Here is a 25,151-nt window from a genome sequence, read left to right as displayed (position 1 = left end):
AGCTCCCTCAATCTCTAGTGAGCTCAGTTCAGTTAAGTAGAACCAGCACTAACTGAACATTTTCTATATGCTAAACACTAATGACAGGTATTGAGGATGCAACAATGAATCAGGGGTTCACAACCATAAGGGAGATAGGAAAGGAACAGCTTGTTTCAATGCTACACAGTAAGTGCAGTGATAGAGCATGTGCCTGGAGCAGGGGAGCAGAGTCAGATCATGGAAGGCTTCGGGGGCCAAGAGTTTGAGCTGAATTCTGAAAGCAGTAAGAAGCCATTGAAAGGCTTTTAGCAAAGCAGTCGAACGTATAGATTTCTGCTGTAGAAAGGAGCAATGTGGAGAAAGAGGTTAGGAGAGTATGAATAATCCAATTCAGAAATGGTGCTCAGGACAAGACAGTGCAACGGAGACAGAGAAAAAGGATGAATTTCAAGCATCAAGTGAACACCAAAGGCCTTGACACTGAACACTGTCCAGTCCCTCAATATTTGAAGATTGAGGGAGAGGGAGATGGAGAGAGGGAATACAAAGCCCTTTGTATCTACCACATTTTTAAAAGCAACTCTTTTGGGGCACCTGGGTGGCTCAGTTGGTTGAGCATCCGACTTCGGCTCCGGTTATGATCTCGTGGTTTGTGAGTTCAAGCCCCGCATCAGGCTTCGTGCTGAGAGTTCAGGGCCTGGAGCCTGCTTCAGATTCTGTGTCTCCCTCTCTCTCTGTCCCCTCCCCCTCTCCCTCTCTCTCCCTTTCTCTCTCTTTCTCTCTCTCCCAAAAAATAAATAAACATTAAAATATTAGAAATAAGTAAATAAAAATAAAAAGAACTCTCTCTTGGCGCACTTATGACAATTTAATTTGCATTGTGGGCATCTACTGCTTGTTTATTTGCTCAACCAACTAACATTCATCATCCACTTAAATGCCAGGCACTGCCTCAGGTACTTGGAGGGTTCCAGTGACAAGTCAGTTAAGAGAGAAGTATCAGCAAAGACCACCAAAGGGGAAAGACACAAGCACAGAGCCTGGGGAATGGTGAGTTTTGGCTGGCATGTGGGGCACAAAGAAGATTCAAGGGACCAGGCTTGAAACTCCAGCAGGATCAGCCTGTGCAGGACCTAAGCTAAGGAGTTTGAGCTCTGAGTAGCGGACACATGGAGCCACTGAAGGTTTTTAACAGGGGAGAGAGGGGTACAGGTGAGCTTCAACAGATCCTTCTCACAAAGATGAATCAAGAATATCTTGTCTCTTTTTTTGGAGTCCCTGTGGACAAGAGCCTCATATTTTTCGTGTAGGCATCTTTCTCATGCCCAACATGGCAGCCATTATTTCAGAAGTGGTCCACTAATACATGTGAAGTGTGTTAACACTCACGTATAGTCTTACATAGCTAAAGAAAACACATGAGAAGCTGGTCAAGCTAAATAAACGTGAAGACCCCTGACAAATCAAGGTCTCTCTGATGGTCCTCGGCCACACTAAGAGCATGGCCACAGGCCTTTCCATCCAGGAAAGAACAGCTCTGGGCAGGCATTCTGCCGAGTCTCCAGTCTCTCACTTCTCAGCAGCATGAAAACTGGCAGAGTTGAATGTCAGGAGCTAAGTACGAGGGTGTGGGGTACAGCCCTGGACCTGCCAGGGGGAGAGGAGCAGTACCCTGTGCTGAGTACTCACCATCTGTCAGCCACCATGCTGCATTTTTCACATGTACCCATGAACCTGAAGAGGGGGTAACTGGCCAGTTTGGATTCCCCCACCAACTTACAACACCTCCTGCCTCATCTGCCCTTTGTCTCAAGACCCCCAGGTTCTGGAGCCTGCTCTCTTGCTATTGTTTGAGGGCTTGAGTTGATCCTCTCCCTTCATGGCAGGCTTATTCCCCGCACCCCATTATAATGCCAGAACCCCTCCTGCCCTTCTCTACAAAGCATGAGAGAAATCCAAGGGATGGTGAAAACTTCAAGGTTGAGTGATCATTAAATAGCAAGACCACTGCAGGTAGTTTCCTGATTAACACCTAAGCATGGCTTTTTATTTTTTAAAGGAATTAACTGTATTTCTGCAGAGAACTCCTTCAGTTCCATAGCTATGTTGAATATTTACTACAACTAATGATCAACAGGGAAAGAAAAAAAAAAAAAGACCTGCAGACATCAGGAAATCCAGAAATCCATTTGGCTTCAGCATATATGAGTTTTTCAGAAATAAATTTACCTTCTTGCACGGGTTTGATTCAAAAGTAAAAGGAGTTCATATTATCTAAGTCCTCACTCTGTTCATGGAAAACCTCCAAGGGGCAAGAAGGAATGCTCAGGATTCAAAACCCATTACAAATAATACCAAAGAAGATTTTCTGCACACAGATGATTAAGAGTTGGCTTAATATTTTCTTGATTAAGCGAGAATACCAAAATAAACTTCTGAGATAATTACTTTTAAAATAGTCTACCATAAAGTTTCCATTCAGCTTCTTGTCTGGGTGCCCCTTGTTGGATCTCAGACCCCCGCAAGGCACAAGCCTACCTGTTGGGCTGCCTCATGGAAGAGTTCCTGCACTTGAGACATCTGGGCTGTTCTCCTGGAAATGGGGTCCTGGTGGTCTGGGTGGGGAGACCCCTCTGGAAGGTAAACACCATCTTTGGTCAGGCTGGCTCTTCTTCCCTCCATCCGTAGGATCCATCCTTTCTTCATACACCACACACAGCCCTGACCAAGGAAGGGACCTTGTTCTACCTCATCTGGAAACACCCCTTTCCTCTCTTTGGTACCCAAATCTACTCCACACATCTTTCAGAACCTCCCTGTGCTCACACCTTGCTGTCCTGGAGCCACACTTGCCCCCAGAGCTTTCTTCCCTGAGCTCCTTCAGTATGGGGGTCAGAGCCAGCTGCCAGTTTACCCAGCCCCAGAGGACACAGTCTGACACTCCCCTCTCATCCTTGTGAACCCCTCTGTCCACAGCAAAGGCAGAACTGGCTCCCTAGAACTGGTTGCAGGTAGTGAGTGAATACAGATTGGTCCATGGGCGGAGGGAGACAGAGGAGTTTAGGTGGTTCTTTGAAGGTCCCCTCTGGAGCAGGGCCAGAAAGGGTAGGGGAGTGGAGACAGCAGGTAAGCAAAAGAGGACTGAGCATAAGAGCTTGGTTCTCTTCAGACGGGCAGTCTTCCCCTTGGTACCAGAACCAGCTTTCCCTGGAGCAGGGACTTTGCGCCTTGCCTGTTCGCCCCCTTTCCCTAGCACGGGGATGGGACAGAGACAGGGCTCATGACATTTTGGAAGGAGAAAAGGGAGAATGAGAGGGGGGTATGGGGGCAGAGTTTGTCATGTGAGAAGAACACGATCAATGACAGCAGCCAGAGAAGGCGAGAAGGGAAAGAGTATTCCAAGAAAAGAGCTGGGAGCTGGGGGCCGGGAGACTGCGAGGATTTGGCGGGCTGCGGAGACGAGCTGGGTGTGAGGGAGACCCCAGAAAGGTCCCCGCGGCTCTCGGCCCCGCTGCCAACGCACAGCCAGGCGAGTCTGGAGCGAGGCGCGCTGGGCCTGGCTTGACCCCCGCCGCTCGGGCCCTCGGTGTGCGGAAAAGGACCCCCAGGTTTCCGGAGAGCCGCTCCGGGTCCGCAGCCCTGGCTCCCGCGCGTCTCAGTCAGCATCCCCACTTCTGCGAATCCCAGATGGAGCAGCCCACACCCGCCTCTCGATCCTGGGGAGAACCCACCATTCCTCTTCTGGGCGCGGGGCAGGCACGCGCGCGTCCGAGTGTCCGCGTGCAAACGCTCAGGTGCACACGCGCGCCCCGTGACGCGGGGGCGGGGCGGGGATTACCTGAGCAGGTGGCAACGCCGGGTTCCCTTACTACCGGACAGAGCTCCTCCAGGGAGAGGAGTCGTCCCCAAGACCACCCTGTGCACTCCCCACCCACCAGCCCCATCCACCCTCACCTGCCGCAGGATCAGCGAGCTCTAGCGCGGGGCCCGCCTTGTCCCCGCTCCCCTAGCCCCCGCCACGTGGCTGACCAGGTGTGCTCTGCGCGGGTCCCCCTGTCCAGCTGGAGAGGCGGGTCTCGTCCGGGCTCGGCCACCCCAGCCACGCCTTCATTCGGGAACCTCGGTGCCAGGTGGAGAGGGAGGGGCTGCTGAGATTTCCCCTCCCCAAGGGTGGGGCCCGCACACCTAGCGCCTCCCAGGAGGGCTCCGCTCTACGCGACAGAGCTGCCAGGCCTGGGAGGAGGGAACGGGAATCTGAAGCCCCGGCCGAGTTACCGGGAGGGGAAGTGGGGACTCCGCTAGCTCTCAGACTGACCGGACCAGCCACTGCCGCTGCAGCCCTCGGCCAATTCAGTGCCACCAGCTGAGGTGGCCAGCCCTGGGAAATAGGACGCGGCGCGATCCTACTCACTGCAGTTCTGAGAAATTGTTCAACCTTGCACACCAGAGTGAGAAAGGGCGGGGAGCCCGAGGGCCCACAACTCCCACACTGGCCCCGTGCCCCCCTGGGCGGGTGCAGAAGCCTCTGGGCAGGAGAGGAGACTGCGCTCCAGAGGTCCCCCCGTGCGGCTGGCTACACCACCAGCTGACCCTCAACTCGAAGAAAGTGCAACTCTTTTGCCCTTCACCACCTTCAGCAAGACTGAGAACCGACTTCCCCAGGGAATGAAATAAGATTTCCAGGACTCCAGCTTGCAGGGGAGGGGGCGGGGGGGGGGGGACTGAATTAACATACAGAGGATTAAATTATCTCCATTTCCAATCTGGCATATTTCCTAATCCTTAAATAACTTGCTAGGCTTCCATGTGGGCTTCTGAAAACAGGAGGGCAGCTGGGAGTACTTCCCACGCCCACATGAGCCTTTGTGTGAAAATCCCTAAAAATAGAGGTTGTTCTTTTAAAAACAAAAGGGAAGGCAAAACCATGGGAACACTGTCAAGAGTCCCAACATCTCCTGCTCCAGTAAAGGCTTTTTTGGTATGGAAAGATACATAGCATAAAGTGTGCCATTTTGATCATTTTTAAATGTACAATTCAGTGGCATTAATTACATTCACTATGCTGTGCAACCATCACTGCTCTTTTTTCATCACCCCAAACAGAAACTCTGCACCCATTAAGCAATAATTCTCCATCTCCCCCTTCCTCAGCCCATGGTCACCTCTAATCTACTTTTTGTCTCTATGAATTTGCTTCTTCAAGGTATTTCACATAAGCAGAATCAGACAATATTTGCCCTTCTGTGTCTGGCTTATTTCAGTTAGCATGTCCTCAAGGTTCATTCATGTTGTAGCGTGTGGTGAAACTTCATTCCCAGCAAAGAAGTTAATTACCCATCTCTGCAAGAGGAAAGACTCCCAGAATAAATTACACATTAGCCGTCTGTAAACAACGGATAGATAGGTGGGCAGGATAACACTGTCGTTTTATTGGAATTGACTGTATATCCGTATACTACATCTACATGGCCAGTAGACTCATTTTTATTATTCAGTTTGGGGTCACACATGACACTTTTATTTTTTGCCTTAAAAATAAAAGGTTGGTTTCCTGTTTGCTATCATTTTCTGATGAGCCTCCCTCTAAGTGTCTGTGTGAATTTTGAACAATACACATTCACTTCCATTTCAGCCTGAGCTAAAAACATTAGAAAAGGAAATCCACACTGCTGTTCATAACCACCTTTTTTGTTACTCATTACTTTCTAAATGAGAAGTTCCCTTCAAAGCTTATAAACATCTTCAAACCCAAGAACAAATGTTTGTTTATTTTCCTTATGTTAAAGCAAGAGAAACCTACCCATCTTGCTTAATGTAGATTTATTTTATAACAATGATATATATATTTTTTAAAAACCCACATTTGCTATATTTAAAAACACTACCCTTGTATATCCTTTGAATAGAACAATTCCGTTTTTAACATACTACCCTATCTAACCTAGTATAAGGATGTTAACTGTATCATTAATCCGTAATAGTTAAAAAAAATTAGAAGCAAAATATCCATTAACAGATGATTATTAAATAAGTTATGGTACAGCCATGCTCTGGCAACCAGTATTGGAAAGAATTAGGTGTTTTTATATGTACTAACATGGAACTCTGTTCATCACATAATAAGTAAAAACACCAAGTTGCAGAATAATGTGTAATTATTTTTTATAATGCAATGTATACATATATGTAGTTTGTATGGAAAAACACATCAATCTGTTAATAGTGATTATCTCTAAGGAGTGGGATTGAGATAGTGGGAGAGGAAATCTACTCTGGTGTACAAATTCTGGATTTTTAATGGTTTTTTTTTTTATGATCAGCACATTACTTTTGGAGTCTAAAAACTAAATAAGAAAATTAGAAGACAATGTGAGGCAGATTGTATTTTCTGAAGATGGTTACACTAACGTATCCCATCTCTTATGGTCTTCTTGCAATATGACATTAATGTTCCTTCAAAAAGAGATGAGTCTATGTTCCCTATGCTTGAGCCTGAACAGACCTTTGTGAGTGCCTTAACCAACAGTAGGAATGGAAGAAATGACACTGCTTGACTTCCTAGGATAGAATATAAAAGCAGTAGGCAGTCCATCTGGCTTCCTTGCTCTCAGATCACTTGTGCTTGGAATTCAGCCACCATGTTGTGAGGAAGCCTGGGCCACATGCGGAGGATACAAGTGGGTGTTCCCACCTATAGCCAGCATCAACTGCCAGACATGTGAGATAAGCCTTCAAATGATTCCAGTCCCCAGCTTTAAGTTCTTCCAGCTGAGGCCTCAGACATTATAGTAAGGACAAGCTGTCCTGACTGTGCTGTGTGAATTCTCGACCACAGAAACCACGAGACACAATAAATTGTTGCTGTTTTAAGCCACAAAGTTGTGGGGGTACTTTGTTATTCAGCAATAGATAGTGAATACATAATGAATCCAGCCAAGGTAAAAAAAAAAAAGGGGGGGGGATTTTTATTCATTTCATTGTTTGGACTTACTAATATTGCAGCCCTGTTAAATAAAAAAAGTCATAATATTGTTTTTAAACTCACTTGTTTTCCATTCAGTAACAACTCCAGCTCAAGTTGAAGTTTGTAACATTGAAGTTGTTGTTCTGTGGGCCTTACCCCCACTTAGCCGCTGACGAAAGCTCCTTCACCTCTTTCCCTTCCAGTGATTGGTGCTAAGAATTGCCCTCTGTGTGAAGGCAGAAGAAACCATGTCTTGAGAAATGACCTCATTGGTCATAAAGTCTGAACTCTGAGGAAAGATCAGAGTTTGGAGACATTCAACCAAAACAGAAATGTAAAAGCAGGTTGAAAACATTAAATCATGATGTAAATATGTATATATACAAAATTACCTCACAGCCTAGGCGCTGGAACCAGAGTCAGAAGGGTCACAAGAGGTGGGTCAGCTGGTCCTCTCCCTAGGCTGGACTTTACAGTCACCTGGGGGTGGTTTTACCCAGGTCTGGGGTGGAGTCTGGGCATCAGTATTTTCTCTTAATTTCTCAGGTGATTCTAAGATGCAGTCAAGGTTGAAACCCATGGAATTTCTAGCTCAGTAATTTTGGGGGCAGTTTTTGCCTCTCTCTTAAAATACTTAAGGGATAGAATATACCCTATCCACAGTGGTGTCTTACTCCAGTTAACTTTCAATGACAAAGAGAAGTTGTGAAATATATTACTCAGGGAGCACAAGTAATTTACTATCCATCTCTCTCTTTGTAGCTGGTCATTGTGATACACCTCCCTGGGACATGCCTATTAAAAAAAAAAAATCACAAGACTTCTGTACACATTCAGAAAAGTTTGCTGGCTTTGAGGGTGGAGTTAGGATTTGAACATACATCTGGTTCCAGTATTAGGCTCTCTCCTGTACACAAAACGGCCTCTCTAATCCAGGTGAAGAGATAAGACAGAAAAAGGTTGAGATGTGTTTCCAGAAGTCCCAGAGGCAAGAAGGACATTTGTTTGAAGGGCCGGCAGGCATTACTGGGAGTTGGAAGGGGCGACTCGAGAGCTGCAAACCGGACATAAATACAAACCCCTCACACAGGCTGAGATCTCCTAGTTCCCAGAGAGGTGGGGGCAAGACCCCAGGAAGAAGAGTTTTGCCTTGCCTATCTGGGGTAGGGCTGAGTGGAGAGGGAGGGGCTGCCACTTCCCTGCTGTCAGGTGTCTCCAGCTCCTGTTGAGATCCTGTTTCTCCTCCAGGATCTATTCTGTTTGTTGATTCTGGGAGTTTGCCCTCTGACAGGAGGAAGTCATTCTCCCTCTAGCAGCCACGTGGCATCTAGTTTGAGCCAGGACCTATTGGGACCAGAGAACACAGGAGATGCAGAGAGAAGCCTAATGAACCGGGTCCAGTTCATGAATGACAGTGGCAGCCTTAATGGACCGTGACAACAACGCAATTAGCCTTCAGCACTTGCTTAAATACCCGATATGGAAGACCCATGGACAGATGAGAGAAGTCAGACCTGCATTTGGGTCCCAGTTCTTTCTTTCCACCATGCTCTTTCATGTGTCTGAGCCTTCATTTCTCATTTACAACACGGAGTTAATGATAAAGCCTGCCAAGCCTACGTGACAGAGTTGTTATGAACATTCCAGAATTTTGATGAGGACTGAAATCCAGCTCCGCTGTTGTTTTCCAAATACACCATCTTTCCTCTCATTTTGAAACTCACAGGGGCAGTTTCGTGGTCCCACTGCTGCTATCCACAGGGCCTCAAACTCCCAGGCAGTGCTTCTTCTGTTGCACCCACGAGCTCTTTGCACCCTCAGATGTGGCTCACAGGGCCTGGCTGCTCTCTTTCAACCATATTCACCAGGTATCTGTTCCTCCCCAAGCACTGAGCCCAACACTGGCACACGATGAGGGACATGATGGCTCTGGACAGGCAGGAAATCAGATTCTCACACTAATCAGATCATGACAAATAGCCATCTATGCTGAAAGCAACTGTATGGAGGGCAAGGAGTCTGTGGTTGGGTGGGGACGTGCAGAGGGGGAGGGTAGTTATGACCTAACAGAGATCAGGATAAGCTCTTCCGAGGAAGTAATGCTGGGGCTGAAATCAGGGTGGGGAGTTAATAGGTAGAGTGTAGAGAAAACAGTCTTTGTGGCAGAAGGGGCATGACCGAGTGTGAGAATGTGAGAGCAATTCGGAAGTGGAAGAGCAGAGGATGAACTTACTGTGGGGAAGGCTGGGGCTGTAGGCAGTGGCGGTCACCCAACGCAAGGTGCTTAGTGTTTATTAAATAGCAACTGAGAAGCTTCTGAAGGTTTTTTGCATGGTTGTTACCTGTAGAAAGGACTGGAGGTCATCAAGAGATAATGGGTAGAAACTTGTAGGAGCCCAAGCAAGACTTGAAGGTGGCTTGGCCTGTGGTTATGATAAAGGGATGAAGGGTTCGAAGGGATTTGAGAAAGTCACAAGACCTGCCTACCATGAGTTGTCAATCTGATTGATCTGATCATAGAATATTTACTGAGTCACACCCAGCAGTAAGCATGTCCTCACATGTGGACATGGCCTTTGTTTGTTGGCTTCTTCCTTTTATTCCCATGCTACTGAGCAGGGGAAAGTGCTGGGACCGTTTGTTCATTTATGGAATCCTAGCCTCCTGTTCTTCACTTGTCATATATAGAGAAGCTCTCATTTCTCTGCAGCCAGAGAGTAGTAAGGAGCCTAGGGGGAAGTAAATGGCCCTAGAGACATGTAGTCCTGGCCACACCTTCTGGCCCATTTCTACACTAGGGTTTGGGAAACAGGTCCAACACATCAGATGCCATGTTTCTCACTAGCCACTGATGCTCGCATGTGTCTCCAGTGGGAATCTTGTTTAGAAGTTTGTGGCTGAGCATAGACATCCAGTATTCTCAGGCTCCTTGATCACAGCATCATCTTAGTACCATAAAAACTCCACCATCAGGGGTGCCTGGGTGGCTCAGTCGGTTAATCATCCGACTTCAGCTCAGGTCATGATCTCGCAGTCCATGAGTTCGAGCCCCGTGTCAGGCTCTATGCTGACAGCTCAGAGCCTGGAGCCTGTTCCAGATTCTGTGTCTCCCCCTCTCTCTGCCCCTCCCCTGCTCCCACTCTCTCTCAAAAATAAACATTAAAAAAAAAAAAGGCACCACCATCATTTCTAATACCTTCACTGTTTGTGCCTTTTACCACATTTAAAACTCTTCATTCATTCCTGCTTATGGGTAAGGCACTGTTCTATACTGTGAATAAAACACCACCAAGAATCTTTTCCTGATGAGCAATTAATTTTGAATTTTTCTGAAATATTACTAAAAACACTTAAGGTAAATAAATCTAACTTGCATGAAAGGCCAAACATCACATACCATCAAGCAGCTGTTCCCGTTTGGTGTATACTCACTATGGCAAACACCATATAGTCACTAAGGAGGAAAACAAAGGAGATAGCAATAACTGGAGAGAAATGGTGAAAAATAAATTTAAGAGAAAAAGGTGAATGAGCAGGCCAGGCCCACCACACAGACCTGTGTCCCTTCCTCCTGCCTGGTGAAGCTGGCTGCAAAATTCCAACCTTACTGTTGGCTTTTTGCCTCATGGGCAGTCAGGTTCTTGTTCCTGATTAACCAATAGCTTGGAATGGAGTAGTTCAATATGTTCTTACTTTTGTAGGATATTTTTGCCTCTTTTTCCCCCCTGCAAGCTTACTGACTTTTAAAAATTCACTGCAATATACATCATTCTCAAAAATGTTGCATCCCTTCCAGGGTCTCTGAAAATGGAATCTCTTCCACCCACCTAACTAGCTTTTCCTTGCCGGTCAATAAAATCCAGACAAACCCACTCATACCTCCCAATTTTTTGAAAGAGGATATTGTCATCAAGTCAGGAATTTATCACATGCTCTGCTTTATAAGAAATGAAGCTTCCAACACTTGTCCAATTCTGCTCTAGCTCCCCTTTGTGCCACTTCTAAAATATGAACTAGGAAATGTTTAGTGCTTTATAGTTTACAAATCATCTCAAATGACTTGATATTGACAGCAATTCCGAAAGAACTTTTATTATCTCCTTACAGATAAAACATCGAGGCTCAGGAAGGGTAAGTGACATGAACAATGTTACACAGACAGACCAAGGGAGAACCACCACTTGTCTCTTTGATTCTCTCTTGCTCATTCTGCTTCTTAACCTGCCTATGCAGCTTGTAGAATCTCATGACCCTACACCCCTGCAGTCTCACAATACTCAAGAAGATCACATAAAGGTCATTTAAAGCTGTCCCTTGCAGCACTGGCTATGCCACCTCTGAGCACCACCATCTGCTCTCAGATCGTGAGGGCCAACTCAGCAAACTGCACAGCACAACTTCTCTCAGTGCATGTTGCCAGCGAAGCCGAGAGTGGTTCTGAATGTGTTTGCTCAGTTGTATCCTCTTTCTGCCATTTCATTTTGTGCTCTAGCAATCAGTCTTAACTCTCATTATCAACACGACAACAGTTGTGGGACAGTGCTGGAATTCCCATAAAGAAACAAAGGAAAACTGTTATTCAGGAGGTTTAAGGGTAAATTTCACAGTGGTCCAAACACCTTGAAGGAAACAGTCAAGGAAAGGAGAATGTAAGATAACTAGGGGTTAGTGGAAGTTATTTGACTTAAAGAGCATCATAAACATAATCATAGCTGGGAGTACTGACTCATGTGTGACTCAAATGATTTAAACTAGTATTAATACCACTCCATGAAGACTGTGCTCGAATGACTAATTAGCACCGGTTCAGTTAGCTCTATTTCCAGGAAAGCATCCTCCAGAATCCATTTCCAACTCCCCACGAAGATATAGGTACCCCTCGGGTTCACGAATCCCTAGAGCACATTCATTTCCCACTCCTGTAACAGGTACATTCCTTCTGAACAAAGGCTAGTCTCATTTCCACAGTCCAGGTTTGAATTTTATCCATGAGTTTGGTATTTTAATTAGGCAATATTTTTAACGTTATTTCCACTTTATTTGGCCTGTATATATTTTCTATCTTCTGCAACCAATTTATTAAAATTATGTTCTCTAGAAAACTGTCCTAAAGAAATCTACTACTTACCCATTTGATGAGGCCTGAGGTATTTAGCTACACAGCACAGCATCCAATACATCTTATGCTTTAATAATGTACAGTACCACACCCTGCAACTACCACCACCTCAAAAACCTCTCAGATGCCCAAATAAAGATGTTAATAGACTTAACCATTTATGTGCATTTAGCACAATGCTTGTTCCTTAGCAGGCGATGGATCCTGAATACGAGGCCCCAGCAAGTAAGAATTCAAATCATTAGAAACGTTAAGTACCATCACAGGTAATAATACATTTCTTTGGCTCCCTTGGCCACCTTAACACAAGCATGAATTTCAGAATCTTACTATGAACGGGAGCAGCTAGGGAAAATTAAGTTATGATTTTAAGAGTTCACCTGAATGCGTAAATATGCAAAAACTCAAAATGTTCTCCATTTTTCCATTCAGGTCCATTTCTAAACTTGGGTTTTTCCAGTAGTTTGAAAATCACTTTGAAAATGGTCATTCTCATTTATAGGATCACATTTCACATCCTAGCTTTTACACATATGCACATCTGCATGGGTGTGTGCATAATGTTTTACTATAAATGTCCTTTTAAAGACATTTGAAAATGACAAAAGGAACTAAAAATTTTACCTTTAGTGTACTTAAACTCTTCTGCTCCATTGACTCTTTATAAGCCATCAAATGGATATAGTTTATCCTAATACCTTTTCAGGCTGGGGGTGGGGGGGAAAGAGAGACAGGATAGCCAGCAGTCCGCAAAAAAGTAAATTTCTATCCAAACATAATCATAGAAATCTTCATACTCCTTTTGTGCATGACAAATTGTCAAGTAAGACTCTATGATAACATTAACTCAGGTGACTTCAATTTCATTTTTTCTTGTAATCTTCAGAAGGTAGAAGTGTCATGTAGAGTATATATCTCCCCACCCCTCTACCTACCATTTCTAACCATTCAAGAAAAACTGAGATCTAGGAAATGGATTAATAGACTATCAGTGGTATTATTATGTATGGTTACTTAAAGCACCATGCTAATAAAGCCAGGGTCCTAGGATTAATCTCTGCAAAGGCCATTAGTTTATATTGTTCCAAGGACCTGGACTGCACTCCTAACTGCAGACAGCTTTCTTACAATGTGTCACAAGACAGGGGATTGGCAAGGTGGTAAATGGATAAAAACAAAACTGTCTTCACTAATAGGGGGTAAAAACCCACATATGATGGGTTTACAGACTCTTACCCATAAAGAAAAAACAACACATAATTTTTAAACCTATGTTAAACATATTTCAAGTCTACAATATTGGACCGTAACATTTGACTCCTAAATTTTAGAACTGCCTATACATTCTACACAAAAGTACAGTAAAGTTCCTGCTGATGGAATTTGTACAAAAACTGTGAATTCCATACAGACATCCTTCTCTTTTTAATATTAATCTATGCACCAGTTTTTAAATATTTACCATTAGTTATTTGGTTCAGAATATTGTGAAAAAGTCAGCTAGGAAATTATTCATAAAACTGTATTCTGTATTTTTTTTTATTTTTCAAACAGCAAGTGTCCACATTTAAAATGCAGAATTTGCAAATATAAATTAGTCTAATAATTCAATTAAAAATAAAACAAAACAGCTTCCTTTAGTATCACAATACATAAAATGGTATTATAAACTCCCAAGTGGCAAGGTTAACTACATGACAACAATGCCAGAAGCTGTGAAACTCATTAAACCACTTAATGAATAGGTCAGTTTAAAGAACATTTCTATGTTCCATGACTATGCATGAAACAAGCTTTCATGTATTATAAAGGCTCAGCAATTCATTCATGGCATAATACGGGGTCAAGCAAGATTTTATTTTTACAATGACAATTAAAAAATGCATTTAAACAAACCGAAGTCCTCCCAATTGTTTGAAAACAATTCTCTTTGGAGGGTAAAATATATTTTAAAACACACTGACTTACCAAATTTCAATTGTCAGGCTGCTGACTACTGAGCAAAAATTTGTATTTAAAAATATCACAAATATCTTTAACAGTGAAAATTTCAATGTGGTAAGTTTCATTGCAAAGTAATTTTCACCTGAGTAGATTTTGAAATTTAGTGCTCATATATTTGGGGGGAGGTGGGGAAGGAAAGACCCACTTGTCCAAGATACTAAGTTTATAGTGGATTCCTTCACATAGATAGACCAGAGGGTTGAAGAAACATCTGCTGTGACCTTCCCAGGACACATGATGCCCCTTTCTCCTGGAAATTTGTTCTGATATTACGAATTCTCAGTATCCATAATATTTCCACTTAGTTACCCATTCAAGCATAGCAACCCAATTGAGTTTTATACAACAGTGTCTATAATATGTACAGGTTTAATTATGAATAGGAAATAGAAAATAAAAATTTACAGTGATTGAGAAAGGGTCAGAAAATGGGATAGGAAAAGTAATACTGTATAATCAGAATATCCTACTATCCTACCAGTTTTAATGACAGGGTTTTTCCTTTATTAGTTGAAATACAAAGAAGGCATAGGGGATCCCAGGAAAATAACACTATATATCAGAAAATTCAACGTGCTCCACCATAAGGATTTCCATCACACATTTAATTTCTTCTGTACAATTTTTATAAATGTGTTTTTCTTTTCAAAATCGTCAGATTTCCAGATTAAATTCAGCACTACACAGTATGCCCTTGAAGTAAAATGAGGTTACCTGCTTTATTTGGATACCAAGTTCCCTTCCAGACAGCATTAAAATAAAGACAAGACTACACAGATAAAATCCAGTATAATTCAAATCCAACAATGAAAAATTCCCCCCATATTGTTGCAAAATTCATTCTACTGAAATGCTTTGCTACAATAATAAAAAGCATACATTACATATAAAAGATACCAGTGTACTAAAAAGTGACAGAAGTGGACTAGCAAATCCTTCAAAGCACATTATATAAATGACTAGCATTTAAAAACATTTCTCCTATAAAATGTAGGTCATATACATTTATAAATTGGCGGTTTTATTTCTAAAGCAGTGATGTGTGTGTTCAAATAGTTAGCTGTTCTGTACAGTATAATATCTACTCAATTCAAACTACAATAGGTTTGTCTTTCTTTGTATTGAAGTTGAATAAATTCATCTGTTCAGCTGAGAAATCAAGCTTGAAAAATACATATCTAAAAATCAAAGTAGAAAGTTTAGAATTACTGAAATGTAGCTATGAAATATGAAGAGAACTATGTCACAATGGAGCTGAAGTCACCTCAAAACTTATGGGCTTGAATCTAAAACAGAAACAAATATTAAATCCAAAGCAAACCACAAAGTTAGGTAGCAGTACAGAAGCAGGAAAAAAAAAACAAAAAACAAACAAAAAAAAAACCACACCCCCTTCCTTCAGTGTGATGGGCACTAAGTTTTGCGGTCTTCCTCCATCTTGCAGAAGAGTGGTAAGGCCATTCAATGCTTAGTGAAAGTGAGTACAGATGAAGTCAGATTTAGCCTGTCTCCCCTGCAACTTCAATTATGCTGTGTAAACAGTGTTATGTTCCAGTAGGAGGAACAATGGAATTTACTTATAAAAACTGATTAAAGATAATCATTATTAAATGAAATAAGGAGAATAACTCTGAAATGTTTTTAGAACTTTCCTGATGCTACTTGTACAGTTAGCACTGCTATGTATTATTGCTTACGTACAGTACAACATCATATGCCTTCTAACATAAAGCAGTACTGTGATTTGTTTGTACATATTTACAGATTCTTAAAAACAAGCTGTAAAAACATTACATACTTTCAGACAATACAAATTAGCACATTGGTACTCACTTCAAAACAAATGGAATGCATAACATTAATAAACATCATAAAGGAAGACTCACATAAAAGTCCTTGATTGTCAAGACACGTTTATATATAAACTCTAACTGTGCAGAATTAAAGATTCAATCATAGGTACATCCTTATTTGATGAACCGTATTTACAGCATGGTATTGCATAAAAAAATAAAATAATGTTTACAGGGTTTTACTTTTTTATCCATTGGATTAAAGAAAGCAACAAACACAACAAGAAATGTTTGTCTGCTTTAGTTTGTTTCCTACCAACGTTTAAGTGAAAAAAGGAAACACGGTTTTATTTGCAGAATATAGCAAAACAACTGGAAAATTATTTCCCTGAAATAAAGCAATTTGAAACGGAAAAAGTTTAAATTAAATTGCAGTGTCAAAAAGTTTCTCATTGATTATAATAGTGCTTCTTCAAGTAATTATACTGTGAAAAAACAAGTTCTAGTTTAAGATGTTCTATGTCTAAGAAATGCGGTACTACAGTAATGCCTACTTTTAAAGTTTCCCGGCTTTTTTTTTTTTTTAAACAGCCCTTTAAAAACCCAAATTGATAAAATGAAAGAAGTGGCAAAAGATCTAACCTAGCTGGCACTTTGCAAGTTTCTCTCCCCTGTGGTAATGAAAGCCTACCCTGAGCACAAGACCTCTTTTGCCTGTCAGAAAGGGAAAATTACCCGACCACTGACAGTCCTCAGCCAGAGCTAAAAGGATGGATTTGTATGGTATCAAACAGAAAATCTGCAAGTACATCCAAAAGATTTAAGAGCCACTCAAATATTCTGAACCAAATGAATATGTGTACAATAAGAAGTCAAAAAAAAAAAAAAAAAGCTTTACAAGATGTTCAACAGAGATTACCTCATCTAACCTGATCTGCTTCCAATCTTCAAACAGGAGAGTAGGTCCTAAGTGCAAAAGCATACCTCCCTTACATTGACCAAAAGTTTAATGGTATAAGAGCATGTTTTAATGGAACACTTTGCTAACTGAAATGAAAAACACAAATTGCAGAAGGATTATCTCATATCCTCAATATTCTGATCTACAGCAGCACATAAAGGCTACTTACTTTTTACTATTAATGCCCAGATACAAATTAAGTAACTTTCTAAAGCAAAGTGGGGAAACCCAAACTGTTGAGATGTTTATCCTATGATGATAATACAAGGTAATTCTGGTAGGCATTTAGAATTTCACAGTAAGAGAGCCACAACTACTATACTTAAATGGTATGTCAATAACTTATGTCAAAGTATCAAATGCTTACAATGTGGTAGAAAAGTCTGCCATTATGTATATTTAAAGAAATGTGCCAAAGACAGGAATGCAACACCTGAAATTTTGCTTGCGTAACTACCATTTTCAAAGGCCTGCCTTCCTTGGCTTACCCTAACTGCTCAGCAGTAGAGTCACACTCTAAAAAAACTGTGCTGGTGATATTAAAACAAACAAAAACTGTATACTATACCAGGACTGAACAAGCTGTTGAAGAACAAAATTTTTGACCAGGCTCAAAAAAAGAAAAAGAAAAAAGGAAAAAGGAAAAAGGAAAGAGAAAGAGAGAAAGAAAGAGAGAAAGAGAGAAAGAGAGAAAGAGAGAGAAAGAGAAAGAGAAAGAGGAAAAGAAAAAGAAAGAAAAAGAAACAGAAACAGAAACAGAAACAGAAAAAGAAAAAGAAAAAGAAAAACAGAAACAGAAAAAGAAAAAGAAAAAGAAAAAGAAAAAAGAGAAAGAAATCAACTCAGGAAATAAATGCCTATTATCAAATAACAGTATGAGAAAAATATAAACACCTATATAGCATGAGCACAGTTCCATTTTTCACATCTCACCTGAATAGAGCCTTCTTGCAATTGCATGATGTATAACACAACACACACTATTCTTCAAAGTCAGTAATGGCAGAACTTAAACATCTACCTCAGAGAAGTCTAAAATTCTTGAAAAGTTTGGCAGCAAAGAAAGCTGTCAAATAGGAAAATTAATATTTCAAGCAAAGCTTAACAACCAACGTACAGAGGAAACCACATTAAACATAATTTATATTCATTGTCATAAAACACCAAAATATTCAAAATAAATGTAAAAGATGTTAAGGGTTGATATTTTCTTTGTTCCCTTTATGAGAACAGTCTTGGGATAACATTAAATAAAAGAAACAATAATTTAAATGTGTAACACTCTATACTGAAACAAAGACTGCAGATCTATAGGGCCAATATAAAAGTTAAAGTGGAAATTAGCAACAATAAAGTTTCACCTTCCAAGAATATTAATTTTAGAGTATCACTGGTGCTACATCAGTATGTGCATTGTGACAAAGATGGTGGAAATTAAAATAAGCAAAAAAGTTGAAACAAATTAAAGAGGATAATAAAATCAATAGAAGTAATGTTATTTTCCAAAAATTAAAACTGTCCAATGTGTAACTCAAACCATCATTCTTTAGAAAAGTATACATATGTGTATATATAAAAGCACTATTTATGGTACCATGCTGTATTATTTTAAGACAAAGTATATATATATATATATATATATATATATTAAAAAAAAAAACATTCGTGGTATAAGGATAAAGTCTGTAGTTTATTTAGATTTTGAAATGCAACAAAAAGTTTCCGATCACTCATCTAGCTGAAAAAGAAATTGTAGTTACTAGAATTAGTAAACACTTTTGGTTTGTAAAATTGTAATGAGCAGTGTTCATTAAAAAGTAATTCAAGATAAAATAAGCAATTAAAATGCCCATTTCTTTAGTTTCTCTGGATACTGTTTAATTATCCAATCTATCAAGATTCTAGAAAGAGAAGGATTAAACCAGGTTTTACAGTTCCAAAGATATCCAATTTCCTTTTATTGCCAAAAATTAAAATTGTCAATTATGAGATGATTATGACACAACCATATCAAACCTAAAAATCTAATTTTTTTTTTACTTTGAGAAATCAAAAATACCAAATAGATTCTAAGTGCTCTATGTTAACTGAAGTGTATATGTAAAGTAAAATACAATTAAGCTTTAAAACGTGGAATATACATTTTGTGTAAGCATTATGTTCTTGGGAATGTAATCTACAGAATATCTTTTTACTAAAACTTCAAAACCTTGATACCTGCACATGAAAAATCATAAAAAATATCTAAGTACAACTGTACAAAGAAACTGACACCAATATGCATACTTCCATTGAGAAGTGAATGCTTCAACAGTTACGTATTTTGGTAAAAGTTTTGAAAGTATGCATATTTTAAAAGTAATTAGGCTTTTAAATAGTGGAGTCTTAGACTATCAGATTTTTATTACTTTCTTTTCTCAAAAAAAAAAAAACATGTCAATATAATGCAAAATGAAAATCAAGGGTATATGGCATATCATTCTTTTTAAACGGTGGTTTCTTGGTTTCTTTTTTTCCTCCTATAGGACACACTAATTTATTTAAGCCATAATCTCTTGACATTTAAACTCTGAAGTTCACTCTGTCTGTAAAGTATACTCAGATTCCCTGCTGAAGTGCAATGACTATGCTGAAAAACTTAGAAACAGTATGAGTAAATTTCACACAATTACTAATCTCCTAAGAATGTACAATGTTATCAATTAGGAAACAATTGTGCGAAAGTCTTTTTTTTTTTCCTTTTAAACTCGGTGTAGGTGGAATAGCAAGTTTCTGTTCTAAAACAAGTAATGCATTGCTTCTATAAAGGTGACAACATGTAAGGCAGTTCAAAGAATGCTGACTAACCAAACAAAATGCAGTTATTGGATTATCTTGCTATTCATATCAGCTTAACTTGTTATAACGCATTGCTCTTAAATCTGTACAGCACTCCATTTACACAGAGTAACCCCACTCTTGATTAATCTGTTCTAAAGTGCCAGTATTATTTACACTTTTTTTTAGCCAAAGGTCTGGCCAGTTGTAGCATCAGGTGAAGATGTCATCCCAGCTCTATTATCATTTACATTCACCAAGGGAAATTCTGGAAATTCAGCACTTGTCCCTGGTCCCCGAAGGTTCACCTGTCCATTGGCAGTGCTAAACTGAGTAGCTATTCCAGCTCTTGATCCATGATATGGAGCGCGGAAGGGCTGTTCAAAGGAGCTCATTTGGTAAGCTTGGTGGACAGGCTGAGCCTCAGCTTTTTTCTGAGAAGTCACTTGATCCAAAAAGTCCTGTGTTGATGTGGCAGAAGCATGGTTTGTCTCATCACCTGAAAAGGGAAATGAGTGCTGTGAATCACCAACTATTAGTCCAAAGTGGGACTTATCTGGAGTTGTTCTTAGTGGAGAATTCATTCCTGATCGAAAGCTATTGATGGGCATGGCTGCATAGACTTGCTTGTCTATGGAAGAGAATGCTGGCTGATTTGGAAGGGTCTGGTTATCAGTCACAAAGTTAAGGCTCGGGCTATTCAAATAGGCATCATTTTGGCTAGTTCTGTCCAAAGCCTGCTGCAGAAACTTTGAGTATTCCTGCAACATGTTGGCTTTATCTGATGAGGATGCTTGGGAGCTTGATCCAACATTCTCTGCCTGGGTGACCTCAGGTACTTCTGAAGAATTTATTGATATGCTAGAAGTCACCTCAGTGTCTGCAACACTGAATGATATCTCATGCTGTCCATTAGCTTTATGAGAGTAATGATCCAAGAGAGTCTGCAGTACCTCATCTGGAATAACATTTTTGTCATGGTTACTCTTAATCTCCACATTCAGTGCCTGTGAATCTAATATGGATGCCGTAGTACTTTCATCAATGACACTTGCCACAGCTGCTTGTGTTACAGAAGGCTGAGAAGCTATGGTGCCCACATTCAGCGCATACTCCCTACTATTGTTACTTGCTGCTTGAAGGTATCGTTTCTTCTTCAAAAACTGCATGGCATCATCATAATTAGTACTACTGTGCACAGGTTTACTGGGCCCCTCCTGCAAATTATCGACCTGATCAATATCAGCATTGCCCTCTGAGTCCAGTAAAGCTTGTTTATCCACAAGTTCAAAAGCATACTTTGAAACTTTGCTCTCTTCATATGTGGATAAGGGAGAAATTGTTTGATTCTGCTCCAATGGCTGCTTCAGACTTCTCTTACTATTAATTTTTTTGAGAACCAACTTAGGTGGATGTATTTCTCCTGATGCATCTTCTAAATGTGATCCCCCAACGGAAGAATGTGGCATTTCAACAGCATACTCTGCTACCATATACTCATCTTTTACTTTAGTACTTGAAGAATAAAGGGGCAGGTAATCATTTTTGTCTTTCTTCAGGTCAGATTTGTCCAAAGCACTTTCTTTGTCCATCCCAGATGATTTTTTCTCAGTTTTCTGCCTTTTCTTTTTTGGCAGTGAGTTATCTTTTGGTGATGTAGAAAAGCCAGAATCTTCCTCAGATGTCAGAAGGCCACCTTTGATGGCACATCTGTTTAGCTTTTTGTCATGATTTTCATGGCACATACGTTTATGTTTCAATACACGATCTGTTCTGGAAAAATACTGTCAAATTCAGATTTCAGCAGTGAGTTTTTGTTTTAGTTTGTGTTTTTCATCAAGCAAGAAAAGAAAAGAAAAAAGTAATTAATATAAAAATAGACAGAAGCGGAATAATATAAGCAAATCCAAATGAATTTGTTGAGTCGTTTGCCAATTATAATCTAATCAACAGCAGTTGGGAGGTTCTTCAAACAGTTCTAGTAGTGACATTTTCTAATTTACTAGAATGATTTTATAATTTAATTTAGGATAGAAGAATTTCAATGTCCATCATACCTCAGCAAAATGGTTAAAAAAACAAACATTTTAAACCACCCCTTACCTGTAAACAGTATTCACACTGGTAAGGTTTTTCTCCACTATGAGTTCTCTTATGCCTTTCCATGTGATATTTTTGTATGAATCTCATACCACATTCATCACAGCGAAATGGTTTTTCACCTAGCACATGATACAGAAAGTTTAAAACAAAACAAGTGTTATGACAAAAACTCTACCCCTATATTAAATATATCTTCCAATTTAATTTGTAAAAAGTATTTTGCTTTGGGGTGCCTGGATGGTTCAGTTGGTTAAGCATCCGGCTCTTGATTTCAGCTCAGGTCATAATCTGTTTGTGAGATGGAGCCCTGAGTCAGGCTCTGCGCTGACAGCATGGAGCCTGCTTGGGATCCTCTCCTCCCTCTCTGCCCCTCCCCAGCATGCGTGCTTGTGCATACTCTTCCTCTCTCTCTCAAAATAAATAAACAAACATTAAAGAATATTGTGCTTTATAAAAATAAAAGATTGGCATGTGCCATTGGGAAGAAAAGACTGAAAGCAGGCATACTCAATTTCCCTGCCTTTCTATTATGTGTGTACATAACACACTCTCTGTGGAGACAAACGGTACCAGGAACTTACAGCAAGATGGACATGGTTTTAGTAAGAGTGGTTGAAGCTTTTAATCTTTTTTATTCAATCATACAAAATACTATTTTAGAAAATTTTTTGAAAAAAGAAAATGTTACCCATACATAGTCCAACACAATACTTGCATACACCTTTTCAATTCTTCATTTCTTTTCAACAAATATTTGTGGTTAAATGAAATCTGAATCCTAGGAAATAGTCTTAAAAATCTAATTCATTAAAACATAAAAAGAACTTAAATTACAGACTAAATTTCAAAAGGTTTGTTTATAACCGATCACTTTTCTCAACTCAAACCAGAATTTCTCAGGCCCTTTTTTTGGCGGGGAATGAATCAAACCAAGTACTGGTCACCAGACACATAACCCCGGCTTCCACCCCCTCCATTTTATGTTTTAAAGTGTCATAAGGACTTTTTGGCTGTAAGGAACCATTACTATGGAGATCTAAAATAGTTTTTACTGATAAAACCACAGTAAACAGAAGGGTGTGATAAGTTACCTTGAATAGTATGTTTTTGGGAAGCAACTGTTTCTATCTTTCATACATTTGACAAAATCTTATGGAATACTTGCTCTCTAACCCATAACCCTGCTGCAGGTGATTAAAAGTGTAAGATTCATTACTTGTCTTCAAAGAGCTTGGGAAAACAAGATGCACACATTAGACAGACAACTAACTAATAAAACTATGTCCAGCTCCAGTTTACTTTTACAACGTTTTATCGCACTACCTTTCTTCTTAAAACTTTTCCTCCAGCCAAATCAAAATACCTACCATCTTGTGCTTTTCTACCTCTGCTACAATTCACACTGCTCCTTTACTCAAGAATGCCTACCCCTGTGTGTTCAGGCGCTACATTCCCTTCAAGTTCCAACCCAAATCTTCTGAGATCCTTTGCCCTATTCTTTCAAGGAAAAGTATCTTGATCTTCTTTAAATTTCCATAGAACTAACTTCATCTGTGGCTCTCCTATGGCACTCATTAATTCATCTTAATAATTATTTTGTACATCTCTATTCTACAAGATCACATTTAAGGGCAGAATCTGAGCCTAAATTATCTTTATGTAGCTCAAAATATTTTGTGCACTTAAGTGTCAAATGAATGGCATAAATGATTATTATAGTGGATTACTAATGGGAAAAATGTTACTGAGCTGGTATGATTTGGAAAAGCTTCTTGCCGGTGTTAGAATTTAAAGTGAATAGCACTTAAAGAGACTGTGTATGTAATTAAAGCCAAAGAAAGAAAATGTAGTGGGAAACAACAGAGAAACTAAGGGTTTAGTTACTATAAAACGTCTAGGAGAAATGGTGCCTAGGAGAATATTAATTTAATTTGGTGACAAGTAAATTATTTGAAACTTTCAAGAATGCAACTTCTGTAATTGCTATGGAGTTACCAAATTTTAGGGCCGAAGGGACCTTGTGGTAGCTTTCAAACTGTGCCATTGGGGGCTCCACAGAGACCCCCAAAGGCTGATGCTGTTGTGGCAAATGGCTCTAAGAGTGCCACCCAGATTTCAGGACAGAATAGTTCCACTTCTATGTAATAGGGTTTTGAGCACGGACTTCAACGGTTCAGAGACTAGATTAAGATTAACACAACTAATCAAGACCAATTCATTTATTCCACAAAACAAAGAAATAATCGAAGCTGGGAGAGAGGATAACTTATTAAGAAAATTTGGAAGTGAAAGAAATGAGGAAAAGGAGATGAGAAGTAATAATTAGGAGGCAATCTATTTAAGAGCAAGTAGTGTTAGAGACTGAAATTAATTTATTTGAAGGCAGAAGGGAAAGAGCCAGTGAAGGAGAGAAATGGAATACTGAACTAAGATTAAAATGAAATATTATCATTAATAATCAAAAGAACAAGATCTCAGAGGACTTAAGATGAAAAGGGAAGGAGAGTGCAGATTATATTTTAGAATAAAAGAAAAAAACAGTTGCATGTTTTGACACAGAGAATGTAGATGATAGAGTTTATTGAGCTCACAAATGAAAGTCACTTCTCAAAAGTGAGAAAGGATAAAAGAGAAAATCAGTGGACTGATAAGAATTCATTTAATGCTGCACGATATTCATGGACTGGCAGACTTAATACTGTTTAAGACGGTTAATACTCTCCAAGCAGATCTACAAATTCAAAGCAGAAATTGAGAACCTGATCCTAACATTCATTTGGAAATGCAAGGGATCCAGAATAGCCAAAACAATCTTGAAAAAGAAAAACTAAGTAGGGAGACTCACACTTCCTAATTTCAAAACCTACTACAAAGCTACAGTAATAAGATAGCGTGGTAATGGCATAAGGATAGACATAGATCAAGGAATAGAACTGAGAATCCAGAAATAGATCTTTACATTTATGGTCAACTGATTCTCAACATAGGTGCCAATACACTTCAACGGGGAAAAAAATCGTTTGTTTTTTTTTTTTTCAACAATGATGCTGGACCAATTTGACACTCACATAAAGAATAGAGTTGGACCCCTACCTCGCATCATATACAAAACTTAACTCAAAATAGATCATAGGCCTAAATGTGAGAATGAAAACTATAAAACACTCAGAGGAAAACACAGAAATATCATGACCTTGAATTAGGTAATAATTTCTTAGATATGACACCAAAAGTCCAATCAACTAAACAAAAAATACAATGAACTTCATAAAAAATGTTTAATTCTTCAAAAAACACTATCAAGAAGGTAAAAAGAAAAAAAGGTGTAGCTCCTGTGGGAAACAGTCTAGCAACCCCTCAAAATGTTAAACACAGACAATTCTACTCCTATGTACATACCCAAAGAAA

At 39.9% G+C, this 25,151-nt stretch overlaps 2 protein-coding genes across 10 annotated transcripts in view; both read right to left on the bottom strand.

The window, feature by feature from the left end:
- Nucleotides 1-4,630, bottom strand: part of SLC12A8 (solute carrier family 12 member 8) — a 139,410-nt gene extending 134,780 nt beyond the window's left edge. Inside the window, exons 1-2 of one of the 4 annotated variants that reach the window (XM_058731088.1) lie at nucleotides 3,937-4,630; nucleotides 2,521-2,615 (exon numbers count right to left, since the gene is read on the bottom strand). In XM_058731088.1, coding sequence (XP_058587071.1) covers nucleotides 2,521-2,562 — 42 coding nt within the window. In that variant the 5' untranslated portion in view covers nucleotides 2,563-2,615; nucleotides 3,937-4,630. The remainder of the gene's footprint in view (nucleotides 1-2,520; nucleotides 2,616-3,936) is intronic. The other 3 variants (XM_058731089.1, XM_058731086.1, XM_058731087.1) reach the window with 3 other exon arrangements.
- Nucleotides 4,631-18,494: 13,864 nt separating this feature from the next.
- ZNF148 (zinc finger protein 148) overlaps nucleotides 18,495-25,151 on the bottom strand; it is a 122,062-nt gene continuing 115,405 nt past the window's right edge. For all 6 annotated transcript variants that reach the window (XM_058731085.1, XM_058731079.1, XM_058731080.1 and 3 more), the window contains 2 exons: nucleotides 21,744-21,862; nucleotides 18,495-21,424 (listed from right to left, as the gene is read on the bottom strand). In XM_058731085.1, coding sequence (XP_058587068.1) covers nucleotides 19,826-21,424; nucleotides 21,744-21,862 — 1,718 coding nt within the window. In that variant the 3' untranslated portion in view covers nucleotides 18,495-19,825. The remainder of the gene's footprint in view (nucleotides 21,425-21,743; nucleotides 21,863-25,151) is intronic.

Source organism: Neofelis nebulosa, chromosome 5, assembly GCF_028018385.1.
Source record: "Neofelis nebulosa isolate mNeoNeb1 chromosome 5, mNeoNeb1.pri, whole genome shotgun sequence".
Classification (NCBI taxonomy): domain Eukaryota; kingdom Metazoa; phylum Chordata; class Mammalia; order Carnivora; family Felidae; genus Neofelis; species Neofelis nebulosa.
Note: the sequence above shows the minus strand (reverse complement) of the source record. Positions and strands in the feature narration are given on the sequence as shown.